This window comes from Danio rerio, chromosome 10 (genome assembly GCF_052040795.2).
Source record: "Danio rerio strain M-AB ecotype USA chromosome 10, GRCz13ab, whole genome shotgun sequence".
Taxonomy (NCBI): Eukaryota; Metazoa; Chordata; class Actinopteri; order Cypriniformes; family Danionidae; genus Danio; species Danio rerio.
In genome coordinates, this window is record NC_141030.1 from 702,415 (window position 1) to 718,307 (window position 15,893).

Consider the following 15,893-nt stretch of genomic DNA (forward strand, 5'->3'; position numbering starts at 1 on the left):
TTTGGTCCAGGTATTGACTTTCGCAATGGGTTGAGCTAACCGATGATAAATTAAACAAAAACGACAGGTCAGCAAAGAAGACACACAACAGACATGTGTCTAAGGCTGGCAGTGCCAGCGTGAGGTAGGGCGACAAGATACAAACACCACAACAACACACACACACACACACCTCGGCCAGATTCACACACATTCAGATAGGGAGCAGTAATCCAGCGACAGACGCACTTCAAGCCAAACTTTCCTACAGGTGATGAATCAGCCGGATTCTGAATATCCTCTGCTTCTCAGGACAGCCATGACGGCCTCCTCAGTGTCGCTTCAGCAGTTCAGACCAAATGAAAAGCTGTTGTTTGGGTTTAAGGCACTAAGATGAACCCGAGGTACATAAAATCCCTGACATTCGCTCTGTTCTGCAACATCGCACAAACGCGAGAGGCAACGCAGGACAGCTGCTCTCTCACTCTTGTGTTTTTTGGTCCAGCAACAAAAACTCCCAAGACCCACAACAACAGTTCGCACACATGCAGCATATATGTACAACCACACAATAAAGCGACAACTCCTCTTCCAGCTACCAGATGACTAAATCTACAAACAGAAGGCAATCGGGAACACTCACACTGCAGAAGTACAGAAGGTGAAAAGGCGAGCTCATTACACGTGGTCTAGCCTGCTTCCATTATAGCAGCACAGTTATACAGCGAGACTGTCCACTCCCTAACCGAACAGCGAAGAGTTCAACGGCAAGCAACGTTTGGCCAATTACTCTAAACAAAACTGTAAACAATGACCAGTACAGTAATAGAGAAGTGATAAATATATATCCACTAGGCAAATGGTAGTTTATTTTTTTCCAGAATCATCAACATTTCCCTGATAGATCCGGTGGCGTGGATTCAGTGTGTGTGTGTGTGTGTGTGTGTGTGTGTGTGTGTGTGTGTGTGTGTGTGTGTGTGTGTGTTAGCATCAGGGCGTTCCACTTCTACAATCAGCAATGTGGGAGTTTGCAGATGATCCCACCATTGGACGAAGCATCACGTGTAGATTCTGTGATGAAAAGGGATGTGTTGCGGGTTGGTGGAGATGGTAGTGGTGCTGCAGATGTTTAGACGGAGGCGTAGGTGTTTCCCACATGGCGGATAGTGCTGGTTCCGGTGCTGAGGATGTGTTCGCTGTGATTGTTGGTGGTCGGGGGCAGAGAGTTGATCATGCTCGGCTGGACGATGCCCACCACCGCGCTGCTGCCATCCTCCATCGCCCCTACCTGCAGCACCTGGATCACGTCCGCCTCCACCTTCTCCCGCTTGGCCAGTGGCTCGTCCGCCTCCTCCATCTCCTCGTCCAGATCGCTGTCCATCTCGCTCACCTCATCTACGAGAATCAAAACCGGTTCAGTTATGAAAGAAATGCCTTAATAATCTCACGTCAAAAGAAAAAACAAGATTATTTCCAGATTATTCAGCTCGTTTCAGGGAAAAACTCACTTCATTATTTCTGAAATCAACACAATATTTTGTCCTCGTCTAGAAAAAGCTTCTTGATTTAAGAGTTTTGAGATATCTGGACAAGAAACAAGACAAAAACTCCAAGCTAAAAGGCTTTTTTGCAGTGTGGGCATCCAGCAAGAAATCAAATGTAGGACAGGGGTGCCTGAATTGGTTCCTGGAGGCTGTCCTGCAGAGTTCAGCTCCATCCCCAATCAGACACACCTGAACAAGCTAATCAAGGTGTGTTGAAGCAAGGTGTAGCACGATTATGCAAGACACTGGCCATCCAAAACCGAGTTGGCGCACTACGGATGTAGGTCAATATAGAGCAAGTGTGCCCAAGTCTGTTCCTGGAGATCTTCCCTCCTGCAGACTTTAGCTCCAACCTTGATGAAACACACCTGCCTTTAATTTCCCAAGTGCTCTTTCTGATCCTACTTACTGTAGTTGATTTAGTTGTGTTTGATCAGGGTTGGAGCTGAACTTTGCAGGAAGGTAGATCTCCAGGAACAGAGCTGCGCACCCCTGGTCCAAAGGCTGGGACTAAGGTGGTGGCAAACAACTTGCACTGATGAAAACCAACTGTGTGGTCGCCTCCTGTCGGCTTGTGTTTGGACCAGAGAGCAATATGTCATTCATGGCCCCTGGACAAACTCTGAGGTGCTAGATGAGAGTAAGGACTGATAGGAGAGAGTTGTTTTAAAAGGAGTTGATACTATTTGTTAAGCCTGCATTAATGCATTACATCATTAAAAGATCAGGATCTCAACACCCACGCATCATCAATTATAAATGATGCTGATCTGCATATGTTTAATAATCTGTCAAGAAAGAGATTCAGTCTTTAGTGTTTTGAGTTAGTGATGAAGTTACAGTCAAGTACTGGGAGAACAGTTTATAGTTCAGATAAAACCACTGATGTTTATGATACAGATAAAATCACCGTCATATGCTTTTAACTTGACGCTCAAAAATGAAAGTAGACAGCAGTTACATTATTTAACCAGTAGGTGGCGACAACACGCCATCATAAATACGCCACTAAATACTTCAGCAATGATCATCAGCAATGAAACATGAAGATTAATGAGGGAAAAACTGAATCATTTATTGAAGATGAGCCTAATAATGAATATGGGTTGTACAGGTGATCAGCAGTAACAGTGTTTTTTCACAGCACTGGATATTCTGCAGTTTGTTTTTATTCAGTTGATTATTTCTTCATTTATTGTTAATAAATGCGCAGCTTCTAAGCTCTGTTTGTTCAAACCAAAAGTGTCTTGCAGTGCTGTTTCTGTAATAAATAGAAAGCAAATTACATTTGTCTCCTCCCCTTTCTGGCTGACCCAAAAAAAGGTCCAATCCGTGACTTAAGAGCCGTCATGTGATCCGAACCGTGAGATGCGTGATCCGTTACACCACTAGTTGTGAAATATACAAAGTTCCCAGGAAACCCAGAGCACTTTTTCTGGCATTGCACAAGACGAAGGCGGTTCGGGACATTTGAAGCGGTTAGTGTTCCAGAGTACCGCCCGAAGATTGTGATGTATTTAATTTTGCTCCTAAAGTTTGTGACAATGTCTGAGAGTCCCCGACTGGTCTAAAGTGGCCGGGCTTGTTAGTCTGGAATGTAATTGCGTAACGCGCTCTCAGCTTGCAGTCTGAGCTTTGGCAGGCTTACCTTTGTCGATGTTGGCAGGTGACATGGTGTTCAGGTCCTGAAACTGCAACAGATGGAGCAGCACAAAGAAATGGCAATTAGAGAGAAAGAGTGACTCCACAGCTCTTTACAGCTCCTGCTGAGCCGCACAAACAGCGCTCTGTACCTCGCCCATGACTCCGATGGCCGTCTCTCCTGTTGCCTGGGCGACGCGATGCTCCACCAGGTAGAACATGTACTCGTCGTACAGCAGCCGGATCAGGTGGAACGAGCCGAAGCTGGCAGCGCTGCGGAGGGTCAGATCTCTGATGACCATAGAGCTGTAAGAGAGCCACAGTCAATGCATGCTGCAGCTTCATACGGGGCGTGCGGCTGTGTGTGTGACAAGACTTGATTTAAAGGTGCAGTGAAATTACAACTAAAAAAATGTAGGTTGGATTGCGCCATGGGTCACGCCGATCACTCGACGCAGAAGTATAAACCAGCCTTAAGATATGACTTCTCAAGATAACACTTCAGAGACTTCACACAGGATTTGAGAATGAATTCAGATCATACACAATCAAAGCAAGAGTGAAAAGTCTTCAGGTCTTGCCTGTAGAAGGACCACTTGAGCAGGAACTGGCGTGCAGCTTTGGGCAGGGTGGGCTTGTCCTCGTACGGCTTCAGTATCTGGGTGACCACGTTATCCAGCCAGGCGGCCCACTGCTCCAGTGAGCTCTGCTGCTGCAGGGTGGCCTTAAAATCCTGCTCGAGGCGCTGGACGACACCCTCTTCACACTGGCACACCCATGAGGCCTGCTCCTGTAAGAGGACACACCGTCAGCACACTTAAAGGGTCACGAAACACCAAAACACATGTGTTTGAGCTGTTGACAGTGGTATATGTGTCCCACACTGCTAAAAACACTATTAGGACACCTATATCTCACTAAAAAGTGTAAATTGGTTGTTTTTGTGTTATTTCGAGCAAATTCGTACTTCCGGTTTGAAACGAATTGTTGAAGCTGCGTCACGGCCATGACATAATAGCGTGTGTTCCAGCGTGCAGACTGGACGTCTGTGCCAGAGTGTGTCTTATTACGTCTTACAGTGTGCTGCATTAATGCATGAGTAAAGCTTGGTTCAAACCAATCAGCACGCTCTATTGTGCAACTTCATTAATATTCATTACTGTCACAGTGTTTAGACGGCAGAGACGCCACGTTGTGTTGGCAAAACAAGCGTGAAGTGTTGCTTTTATAGTTTGCTGCAGTGAAGTTTTGTTTTCATTTTCTCTCTGTGAGAGCGCAGCTGGAGTCACGTGTGGATTAACAGTGTACGCGACGCTCCACAACAATAACTTACGTGTCTAAGGAGGAACATTGTTTACCTGAGAGCTGTTCTCATCTGCAAACGCTGAGATCCGGATTCGCTTGTAGTCTCCTCTTAATAAAGACGCGGCTCTAGTTGCTGGTGATTGTCCTGTCTCTACAGATTTGGTAAGTGAGCGACCAGTGCTCTTTGTTTATTCAGTTTGTTCGTATCGAACTAAGTTAACTATTGCACTGAGATAAAACACGCGGCTTTCTGACGCTACCTGCCGAGTGCATCTAAGTTTCCGGGAAATGCGGAGGGTTTTTTCTCTCATTCGCCGTGCGGTCTCAAACATTGCATGAAAAATACACGCTTAGAGCAGCTCCTCGAATCAAATATCTGGTTTGTCGCGAGAGGCATGAATGAATTCCCTGAATGAAAGAGCCAAACTGCAGTTAAAGTCCACCATTTAATAATTTGGCAAATAATTCGACTACAGATGTCCATGTAGGGTAAACAACATCACTTTCTCCCCTGTGTGTGTGTGTGTGTGTTTTGACTCTGAAAGTTAGCGCCTGCCCAAATAGACACTCCCACACCATCCCTCTTTTCTTTCTCCGACACTCCCCCTAAACAGAGCTGGACACGCCCACTTTTTTGACTTTTTCCAAAGTAGAGGTGTGAAAACACCCTGCTGAAACGAGGGGCTTTCATGGCCCTTTAAATCTCTTTAAGGCACCAGTTCCTGGAGGGCCGCAGCTCTGCACAGATTAGTTTCAGCCCTGCTCCAACACACTTACCTGCAGGTTTCAAACAAGCCTGAAGGACTCAAATAGTTTGATCAGGTGTGTTTGATTAGGGTTAGATATTTGGCTTAATCAAGACTTTAATAACTAAAGTGTTTTCTGCAATGAATGGATGTCTTAGGCAACGTTTTTCTGCATAGAGAATTATGGTGTTGCCACCTTCATTAGCGTGGGTTTCTTCCAGGTGCTCCGGTTTCGCCCACAGTCCAAACACATGCGCTATAGGGGAATTGATTAACTAAATTGGCTGTAGTGTATGAGTGTGTGTGTGTGTGTGAATAGGTGTTTCCCAGTGCTGGGTTGTGGCTGGAAGGGCATTCGCTGTGTAAAACAAGACTAAGTCAAAGGAAAATGAATGAATGAATGATAGCCAGATAGATCCGCCAACTCATAGACAGACAAGCTGATCCACACGACTTATAAACCCTCCAGTGTCCAACTCAGTGATTAGTGGTGAAGAGGGGTACACCGATGACCTTTACGGCCAATCACAGTCAGTCTGCTGAGCTTCTGAACACAATGGCCAATCGGCTGTGTTTAATACCGATGGAGCCTTTTCACATTTGCGTGTTCTCCGCAGCAGAAGTGGTCATAGTTGGTAAACTCAGAGCGCAGTGAATGAGCACAACACATCACTATATTACAATCCTATTTGCGGACACTCAGCATACCTGCACATTGGCGAAGTCGACCCGGTTGAGATCGCTGAGCATCTGGTTGATCTGCGAGGTGTTCTGCAGGACTGCGCGAGCCGCCTGCGCCAGATGATTCAGGGACGTGTATCTGCGGAGGGTCTGAGCGAAGGCACTAACAGCGGAAACCTGCACAACACAACACAACACACACTCTTCGGGATTTCTACAGCAAGCAGAGCAGCTCATCGATACTGTAGCGATGTAAAAGAAGAGCTAACGCTGTAGACACTGATACCTTGGTATTGATCATCCTCGGGGGAATGCTGCTCATGGCATTGGTGAGCCAGCCCTCAAGGCTTTTGGCAAAGTTACGGATGGCTTGAGTCAAGGCACCTGATGAACACAGACGGAGATTTAAAAAGATAAACAAGTGACTACGCTGAAGGAAACTGAATGACTGACTGTTCTTGAGCAGATGTTTAATAGTAATGTTTGGATCTGCTCAATAATGATCTACTGCATGTCCAGACTCGCTCCTGGAGGGCCGGTGTCCTGCAAAGTTTACTTCCAACCCCAATCAGACACACCTGGGCTGGCTAATCAAGCTCTTACTAGGCAGTCTAGATAAATCCTTGCAGGTGTGTTGAGGCAAGTTGGAGCTAAAATCTGCAGGACACCGGCCCTCCAGGATCGAGTTTGGACACCCCTGAGCTACTGTATACAGATTGTAACTCACTAGGAATGGGTCTCAGGACGTCCGGGATGAGGATCTCCACGAGGGCCTGGTACATCAGGTGATCGCAGGTGTTCATCCACTTGTGCACGGCCTCATGTCGGCACAGCAGAATCAGCCTGGCCCGCGGCAGACGGCCCTCGATCTCACTCAAACCACTGCAGTGCAAACACACACACACACACACACACACACACACACACACACACACACACACACACACACACACACTTATTACTATTAGTCCCTTCATCTGCTGAGCTTGCTGGAGCATTATTGCATTAAACATTTAGTTAGGGCCGGCAGCTCGCTCTCTAAAACTCTCACATGGTCGCCCACTGAAGCTAAGCAGGGCTGTGCCCGGTCAGTACCTGGATGGGAGACCTTATGGGAAAGCTAGGTTGCTGCCGGAAGTGGTGTTAGTGAGGCCTCAACCTGCGGTCTGTGGAAGTCCTAATGCCCCAGTATATTAATGTGGACTCTATACTGCTCAGTGAGATGTTAAACCGAGGTCCTGACTCTCTGTGGTCATTAAAAATCCCAGGATGTCCTCCGAAAAAGGGTAGGGTTTAACCCTAGCATCCTGGGCAAATCGGCCCGCTGGCCTCTGTCCATCATGACCTCCTAACCCTCCTCATATCATAACTGGCTTCATCACTCTGTCTCCTCTCCACCAATCAGCTGGTGTTTGGATGAGGAGACCCCCCCTCCCCCCCAAAAAATGTGCAAAGTGCTTTGAGTGTCTAGAAAAGTGCTATATAAATGTGAGGAATTATTATTTTTATTTGTGAACAAATCAGCATTTCCAGTCAATGAGAAACAAAAGATAACAAAATGATCACTTCCTGCTGAACGTGCACAGATATTGCTCAGATAAATGTAGTTTGCTGTGTTGGGATCTGTCTCTGTGATGTTTTTTTTTCTCTAGTAAATGAGTGGCAGTAGCTGCAGCAGCGGTGTACCTGTTTTCTGTGATTGTGACGCCCTCTACAGAGCTGGAGGCAGAATAGCGCCAGAACGTCTGCCACAGGTTCTCGATCAGATTGAACTGCAGGTTCACCACTACATCCAGGATGGCCTGCATGGAGAGAATGATGACCACATCTTAAAAATGATTCACAAACAAGATTTCGACTGGAAAAAAGGGAAACCTATGTGAAATCTGCTTTATTTTTCCCTAGTTCCCAGACATAATTACACACAAAATAAAAAAATTCCTTCACCATAACACAAAGTGAAATGAAACGCCACATATATCCTACCAAAATAAAAACATACAAAGAAAAACAATTAAAAATTAATAAATAAATTATAACTTAAATATTAGAAAATGAAAATGAGTATAGAAATAGGACAAAACAATAAACAAGTCCTGTCTTGATGATATGATTATAGGTGTTACTACTTAGACATGTTAATACGCAGCTGTCAATCAATTCAGTGGGCGGGGAAACCACACTCCTACATCACATTACAATGGGCCTCAAAATGAGAGATTTGGATCCCAATTTACCATCAGGAAATAAAAAAAGAGACTTTTTGTCACCCCAATGTGACTGTGGACACACTATACCTGCACAGTTCTGTCCAAACAGCTCACAGAAGATGATTTACATCATAGGAGCCCTTTAAAACAAGCTAAATAACCTGCCAACGGGGTAAGCAAAATAATCTTGTTTTTCCTTTTGACATGAGATTATTTTGCTTCCCCCATTGGCAGGTTATTTAGCTTGTTTTAAAGAAAAACAGACTTTATTTTGACTCATTATTTCTGAAAACAAGACAATCTTCTTTTACTTGTCTAGAAAATGCTTCTTGATTTAAGTTCTTTTAGATATTTGGACTGGAAACAAAACAAAAACATCTAGGAAAAGCATTGTGCTGCAGTCTACTCTTTCATCCTTGTTCAGTTGAGTTAAAGCATTGAATAAAAACACATGTGATCTCAAAATTTAGCCTAAAACTTCAATTTTTTAAATTTGTTTACATTTTTTTTTCTTTAAGACCCTGAGGAAACCCTGCTGGAATGCACAGTTTTTAGATTTTCAGCATCTCAGTGTTTGTGTACGTGAAGATCTGACCTCGCAGTGTTCTCTGTAGAGCGTCTGAAGGGCTTTGACATCCTCTGGGCCGACGCCGTCCACTGCCTCTCCAAGATCCAGTTCAACAAACTCCGGCAGAGCTCTGGAGCCATCTAGAGGAGCAGACAGACATATAGACAGACTGAGGAACGCTCTTCTGGAGCATCAATGTGAGCAGCGGGGTGTCAGTGGCAGTGTTTCCATCCAGAGATGACGATTAGATGTATGCACAAAACTAGAATATGGCTCAAAATATCTGCGATTAAAGCAGCGTTTCCATCCAGTAAGAAACAGAGGAGAAGAAACTCCTCAGTTCCTGCCAAACATGCACAGATATCACTGAGAGAAGTGGACTCTGCTGCACTGTTGCACCTCTAATAAATGAGCTGCGCCTCAGAAGACCAAGACCAAACGCAATGACTTGGCTTTTGGAGGTTTGAGATGGTAGAGACAGTTCTGGAGGGAATAATAATAGAGGTAGAATAATACTGAAGCATTGTGATGACGGACTGACGGAGGCCTTTTACAATCAGCACAACATCTCACATCTGACACAGTGGACAGCTGGAAACATGGAGAGCTGCACACCAACATTACTGACGCAAACACCCACATACACACACTTATATCTGATCAAACACTAAACCACTGAAGCACAGATAGTTTACTCTCTAAAGCGAGTTTATTTATTTAAAATGTGCATAGAATAGTGGTGTGGTGATGGTGCGTGATCTCACCCAGGAACTGCTGATGATGTTGGCTCTGAGCGATGAAGGTCTGCTCTGCAGCATTGGGTGTGTGCTGTCCAGCGCTGCTGAAGTTATCTCCCGAAACTCCGTCCATCTTCTGCACAGGCTTAAATCTAGAGAAACAAAAGGAGACAAGAGCCCTGAACCACAACGTAACCTGCTGCCTGTCTTCCTGCAATGATTAAACCAAGGCCACAGTCTGGTTCTGTTCACAGTATTGATAGTTTTCACGTGATGTCCCACCATTAGGGGAACATTACAACCTCCTGCTGACCGCCAAGTCAGAGAATGAGGGATTTCTCTCTCTTTTTTTTAGCCAAAAAGCTGGAAATATCATCACTAACAGAGGAGGAGAGACGCCAGCACTGCGATTCTGCAGAATTCCCTCACAGAAAGAACCGGCAGAAAGGAGAAATGTATGTATTTGTGCTGAATGTTAGCATTGTTGACAGATAACAATCTACACTACCTGACAAAAGCCTTGACGTGGAATCCAGTTGTAAGATCAACACTAAAAAACGTTTTAATTGTACCCGAAGTACACATTAAGGGTGTGAATACAAGCAGCTTCTAATGGTCAACTTGTATGACTTGTGTTTGTTATAATCAGACTTGATATAAACAGTCTGCAGAAGCACTCTGATTGACATTCTCAGAGGGGGAAAGCCCCGCCCACTAGTGCCCATCTCTCCCTCATTAGCATGTCCAGCAGCCCTGAGTGGGAAGCAGCCGTCTGTCCATTCGCCATTAGAGTGTTTGAGCTGCTGAAGATAACGTCAGCATAGACTAACTGTATCAGTCGTATATGAGCATGGTGATCTGCGGTGTAAATGTGGGGTTTACCTCTGCTTCTGCTGGACGGGCTGCTGTCTCAGTGCCATGTACTGCATGTCCTCCTGCAAGCGGTTCAGAGGAGAGTCCGGCTTCACACGAATCCCGTAATAATGATACTTTGAGTTCCCTCTGAATGCAAAAGAAGAACACGAGACACGAGGCACGTCAGTCAGTGGGAGATCAGACTTCTGTCTGTGTCAGATTTACTTTAATTTTTCCCCGATCTTCTGCCACGTCCAATTAATCATTGGTTATGCAAATTTTCTAAAATATTAAGGTGTTTTAAGCAACTTTATCTGACAGTCTGGCACAAATATGCAGACATCTTCATTCTCACAATGAGTTTCTGAGTTCTCTCAGCCTTCCTACCAAGTTCATTCTTCTGAGGTAATCTGCGAATACATTGTTAAAGCCTGTCCTGCTTATTCAAATTACCTTATTAAACTAATTAAATTAAAACTCACTGGCAATGGATGAAATTTCATTAACAATGAAAACAGTTTAATAAAGGCTTCTTTGCAGCTGTGAATATTCCACTTTAATTTTATTTAGGCGAGATTATTATTTTATTTAACAAACCAGTTTGTGCTTTGGCACTGAAGCATATAGCGGACTGGTTTTGAAGCACATTATTCTTGTTTATCTAGATAACCGACCAACAGAAATCCATTAAAATAAGATACAAACTATACTAAAGTGTGAAATGTTAATGCCTGTCTGAGAAAAGTGTATAAAGTGTGCAGTGAGGGGTCTTACAGCCTTAAATCATCTATAATAATTGTAAACAATAAAACTGACTACCTCCCGGACTTCACCTGTTGTGGGTTATTTTTAGAATGTAACTCCCGTGATTAACGAAGGACCGATGTGTACGGTATAATCAAGATAGTGATAGTAGGCTGCAATAAAGATGACTAACATGTAGAAAATATTTAGGGTATTGCACATGTTCAGAGTAAACTGTTGTAAACTAATTAAAGTGTAATAGGAAATACTTTACAGGCTCACTAGTAATCATTGGGTGCATTAAAATCAACAGTGAGAAATAGCCTTATTATAGTCATATTTTAGAAGTAAAAACCATTCTAAAATCATTATGTCTTTTGATTTTAGTGTGCTTTTAGGCATTAAGAAATAAACATCAGTTCAGTTTAAGAAATGCACAGTAAAAATATCCGTAAATTAGCAGTTCTCCATATTTTGTGATGTTCTGTTTTTATTTTTGCTGTTTATTTCTGCTTTTGAATCGAACTATGGGATCTTGATCTTTCTTACAACAAGTTTTAACTTTGAAAACATTTGTAATAATTCATTGGAAACGAAATTAAATCATTCCCACAACTGCAAGAACAATTTAATATTTCACCGAAAGATATGTGCAGGTTCTTCCAAATAAGACATTTCATTACAAACCATAAGGAAAAAGCTCTAGTCTCGCAAGAACCAAGTAAAATATTGCAGAAAAAAAACATTCCAGCTAAAAAACATGTCTGCCATTTATATAAATAATACTGTTCACAATACAGATCACGTTAAAGGAAAATGGGAACTAGAACTAAATACCATAATCGAGGATGAGGTCTGGACTGAGTTATGTGAAGGATGTCATAAAGGAATTAACAATCAAATGTGCAAAGAATTTGATTGGAAAGTGAAAATAAGGTACTTTAATACTCCTTTTAAGGTCGCTGGTTCGAGCCTCGCCTCAGTTGGCGTTTCTGTGTGGAGTTTGCATGTTCTCCCTGCGTTCGCGTGGGTTGCCTCCGGGTGCTCTGGTTTCCCCCACAGTCCAAACACATGTGGTACAGGGGAATTGGGTAGGCTGAATTGTCCGTAGTGTATGAGTGTGTGTGTGTGTGTGTGAATGTGTGTGTGGATGTTTCCCAGAGATGGGTTGCAGCTGGAAGGGCATCCACTGCGTAAAAACTTGCTGGTTAAGGTTTATTCCACTGTGGCGACCCCGGATTAATAAAGGGACTAAGCTGACAAGAAAATGAATGAATGAACACTCCTTTTGTAATATCTACATATGTAAAAGGACCATCTGCAGCTTTGTGTTGGGAGAAAATTTGGTAAAATTGGACATCATACCCACATTTTTTGGGACTGTCCTAAGATACAAGATATTCGGAAATATGTTCAAAAAGAAATAGTTAAGATATTAGACATAGAAATACCCCTCGATACAGTTATGTGCGTACTGGGAGCACAGTCCAAACAAATGTTTAATAAGGAAACAAGATTTGTCCTAAGGATATTATTACTGGATGCAAAAAAATATATGACAGCACATTTGATGGAAGAAAGTTCTCCAAAGGTGGCTCAGTGGATTCAGAGACTTAGACAGCTCTATATAATGAAAACAATGACTGAAGAGATGGAAAAGTATTATGACATATTTAGATTTACATTTACATTTAGTCATTTAGCAGACGCTTTTATCCAAAGGAATAAAAGGACAAGAAAGCAATTTACACAACTATAAGAGCAACAATGAATAAGTGCTATAGACAAGTTTCAGGTCTGTAAAGTCTAAGAAGGAAAGTATTAGTAAAAATTATTATTTTTTTTTTAGATATGTATACTTAGAGGTTGCTTTACCTGTCATCACTGTAACTTGGTGTAGCTACAATGCAACATGATGTAACTTGATGTACAAATGTATCCCCTGTGAAGTAATTATGATGCCAGTACCTTTTATTTTACATTATTATTATTATTTTATTAATTAATACATTTTTTATTATTATTATGATAATGTCATTATTATTTTTATTTAATTTTATGCATCTCCTCGTGTGTTAGGGGTAAAATTGTTGGGAAAGGGGTTGTTCAGTAAAAAAAACATAATAGTGATATTATATTATAGTGAATAATAGTGATAGTGTGCAGTGCTGTATTGTGTGTGTTGGTGTTGTATATTATGCTACAGAAGCCTTGTAATAACCTGCAGCACATTAGTGTTATTTTACACACTTATTTCTCTAGATATTAGTTCTGATATTATTTCAAGCCACTAAAATGTCAATAAAGTCACTTTGTTAAACTGTAGAGGTGAATTTACAACATCAGAAGTGGACAGAGCAGAGCTCAACATCTCGATATATTGATTATATCATGTGCAGTGAGCGGAGTGTGTGTGTGTTTACCGTGTCCCCAGGCGGCGTGTGCGCAGCCCCATGAAGATGGAGCGGATGAGCTTCCCGAAGGACGCAGCATTGACAGGGTCCAGCTTCTGCTCCTGACAGTGGCGCAGGTAGTGATTGTAGAGGGTGGAGCGCGGCAGACTCACGCCCTCTGCTGTCTCGTAATTATCCAGCAGCCACTGCAGCTGAGGAGAACAACACGCTCACTCAGTCAAAACAACACATTTAGTATTTTTTCTAAAGGTTCAACATGAACCTTTCATTGAGTTGCTTGTCTGGAAAAAACTTCTTGATTTAGGAATTTTGAGATGTTTGGACTAGAAACAAGATAAACTCTATGTAAGAAAAGCTTTGGGGTAAATAAGTATTGAACACGTCACTATTTTTCTCAGAAAACATATTTCTAAAGGTGCTGTTGACTCGAAATTTTTATCAGATGTTGGTAACAACCAAAGAAATCCATGCATGCAAAGAAAACAAATCGAATTAGTGCACAAATGAAGTTAATAAAGTGAAATGACGCAGGATAAAAGTGTTGAACACATGAAGAAATGGAGGTGTATTTGGGTAGTGAAAGCCCAGACAGCAGCTGAAATCTCTTAGTAGTTTTTCAGTAACCCTCTGTCCTTCCTCAGTGTTATTGAAGATTAGCCAACCAATCACCTGATCCGAATCCAATAGAGAATACAGAATAAAGCTAAAGGGTTGCGGCATCCTCTGTGTAAAAGCATATACTGGATAAGTTGGCAGTTCATTCCGCTGTGGCGACCCCAGATTAATAAAGGGACTAAGCCGAAAAGAAAATGAATGAATATCTATTCAGTTCCTTTTTTTAAACTAACACTCACTGCATTTTAGCAGTAACAAGCTACGATACAGAATATTGAGCTGAAGCTTGACTAAAAAATTAAATCGTAAATTAAGAAAAAAACAAAAACGAAAAAAAAAACAACGCAACATGTCAAATAAAACAAAAAAATATAATAAAAAAAATTTAATTAAATCGCAACATCTGTCAAAAAAAAAAAATCACAAAAACTGTCAAAAAACGCAACATCTGTCAAATAAAAAAATCGTAAAAAATAAATAAAAAAATTGTAACATCAGTCAAATAAAACAAAAAATAAAATTAATTTAAAAAATTGCAACATCTGTCAAATAAAACAAAAAATATAATAAAAAATAAATTAAAATAAATCGCAACATCTGTCAAATAAAAATAAATACATAAAATAAAAAATAAAAATCACAAAAACTGTCAAAAAACGCAACATCTGTCAAATAAAAAAATCGTAAAAAATAAATAAAAAAATTGTTACATCAGTCAAATAAAACAAAAAATAAAATCAATTAAAAAAATTGCAACATCTGTCAAATAAAACAAAAAATATAATAAAAAAATAAATAAAAATAAATCGCAACATCTGTCAAAGAAAAATAAATAAATAAAATAAATAAATAAAAAAAAAATCACAAAAACTGTCAAAAAAAGCAACATCTGTCAAATAAAAAAATCATTAAAAAAAATTGTAACATCAGTCAAATAAAACAAAAAATAAAATAAATTAAAAAATAAAAATAGCAACATTTGTCAAAAAAAAAATCACAAAAACTGTCAAAAAACGCAACATCTGTCGAATAAAAAATAAATAAATAAAATAAATAAAATTGAAAAAAATAACAAAAACTGTCAAAAAACGCAACATCTGTCAAATAAAAAAATCATAAAAATAAAAAAAAAATTTAACATCAGTCAAATAAAACAAAAAATAAAATAAATTAAAAAATAAAAATAGACACATTTGTCAAATAAAAAAAAAATCACAAAAACTGTCAAAAAACGCAACATCTGTCAAATAAAAAATAAATAAATAAAATAAATAAATAAAATAAAAAAAAAAAATCAGAAAAACTGTCAAAAAATGCAACATCTGTCAAATAAAAAAAGTCATAAAAAATAAATAAAAAAATTTGCAACATTTGTCAAATAAAAAAAATTATAATAATAAATAAAAAATAAATAAATAAAAATAATCACAACATCTGTCAGATAAAAAAAATCATTAACATTTTTTTTAAATATAGCAAAATCTGTCAAAAAAATCTATTATATAAAAAAAATCGTAATTGGATATTTTCCCCAAATCGCACAGCCCTAGTATTTACCAAAATCAGGTTCAACTCCATGTCAACAGCTCCTTTAGAGCAATACCTATTTTTCTCGCTGTAAGACCGACAGAAAGTGAGAGATAGAGAGACAATTTTAACACACAATTTTATTCACACACAAAAAAAAACAATGATCAAACTCTTAATAATATAACAAAAAACGCAATTCAACACCACAATACAGACAACATTAGATGGAGAGATGGACGTGGCTGCTGTAGAGACGGAAAAAGCGCAAAAAGTACCAAAGCAGATCGCTAGGAAACAAGCAAAGCAAAGCTGTTCATGGTCGTC

General features: G+C 40.6%; 1 protein-coding gene across 4 annotated transcripts in view; it reads right to left on the bottom strand.

Moving 5' to 3' along the window:
• Window positions 1-816: 816 nt before the first annotated feature.
• Window positions 817-15,893, bottom strand: part of rfx3 (regulatory factor X, 3 (influences HLA class II expression)) — a 41,210-nt gene continuing 26,133 nt past the window's right edge. For 3 of the 4 annotated variants that reach the window (XM_087269701.1, XM_087269700.1, XM_087269699.1), the window contains 12 exons: window positions 13,434-13,615; window positions 10,294-10,413; window positions 9,439-9,563; window positions 8,702-8,814; window positions 7,583-7,698; window positions 6,624-6,778; window positions 6,183-6,280; window positions 5,924-6,073; window positions 3,746-3,954; window positions 3,317-3,470; window positions 3,172-3,214; window positions 817-1,374 (listed from right to left, as the gene is read on the bottom strand). In XM_087269701.1, coding sequence (XP_087125827.1) covers window positions 1,109-1,374; window positions 3,172-3,214; window positions 3,317-3,470; window positions 3,746-3,954; window positions 5,924-6,073; window positions 6,183-6,280; window positions 6,624-6,778; window positions 7,583-7,698; window positions 8,702-8,814; window positions 9,439-9,563; window positions 10,294-10,413; window positions 13,434-13,615 — 1,731 coding nt within the window. In that variant the 3' untranslated portion in view covers window positions 817-1,108. 4 annotated transcript variants of the gene reach the window in all.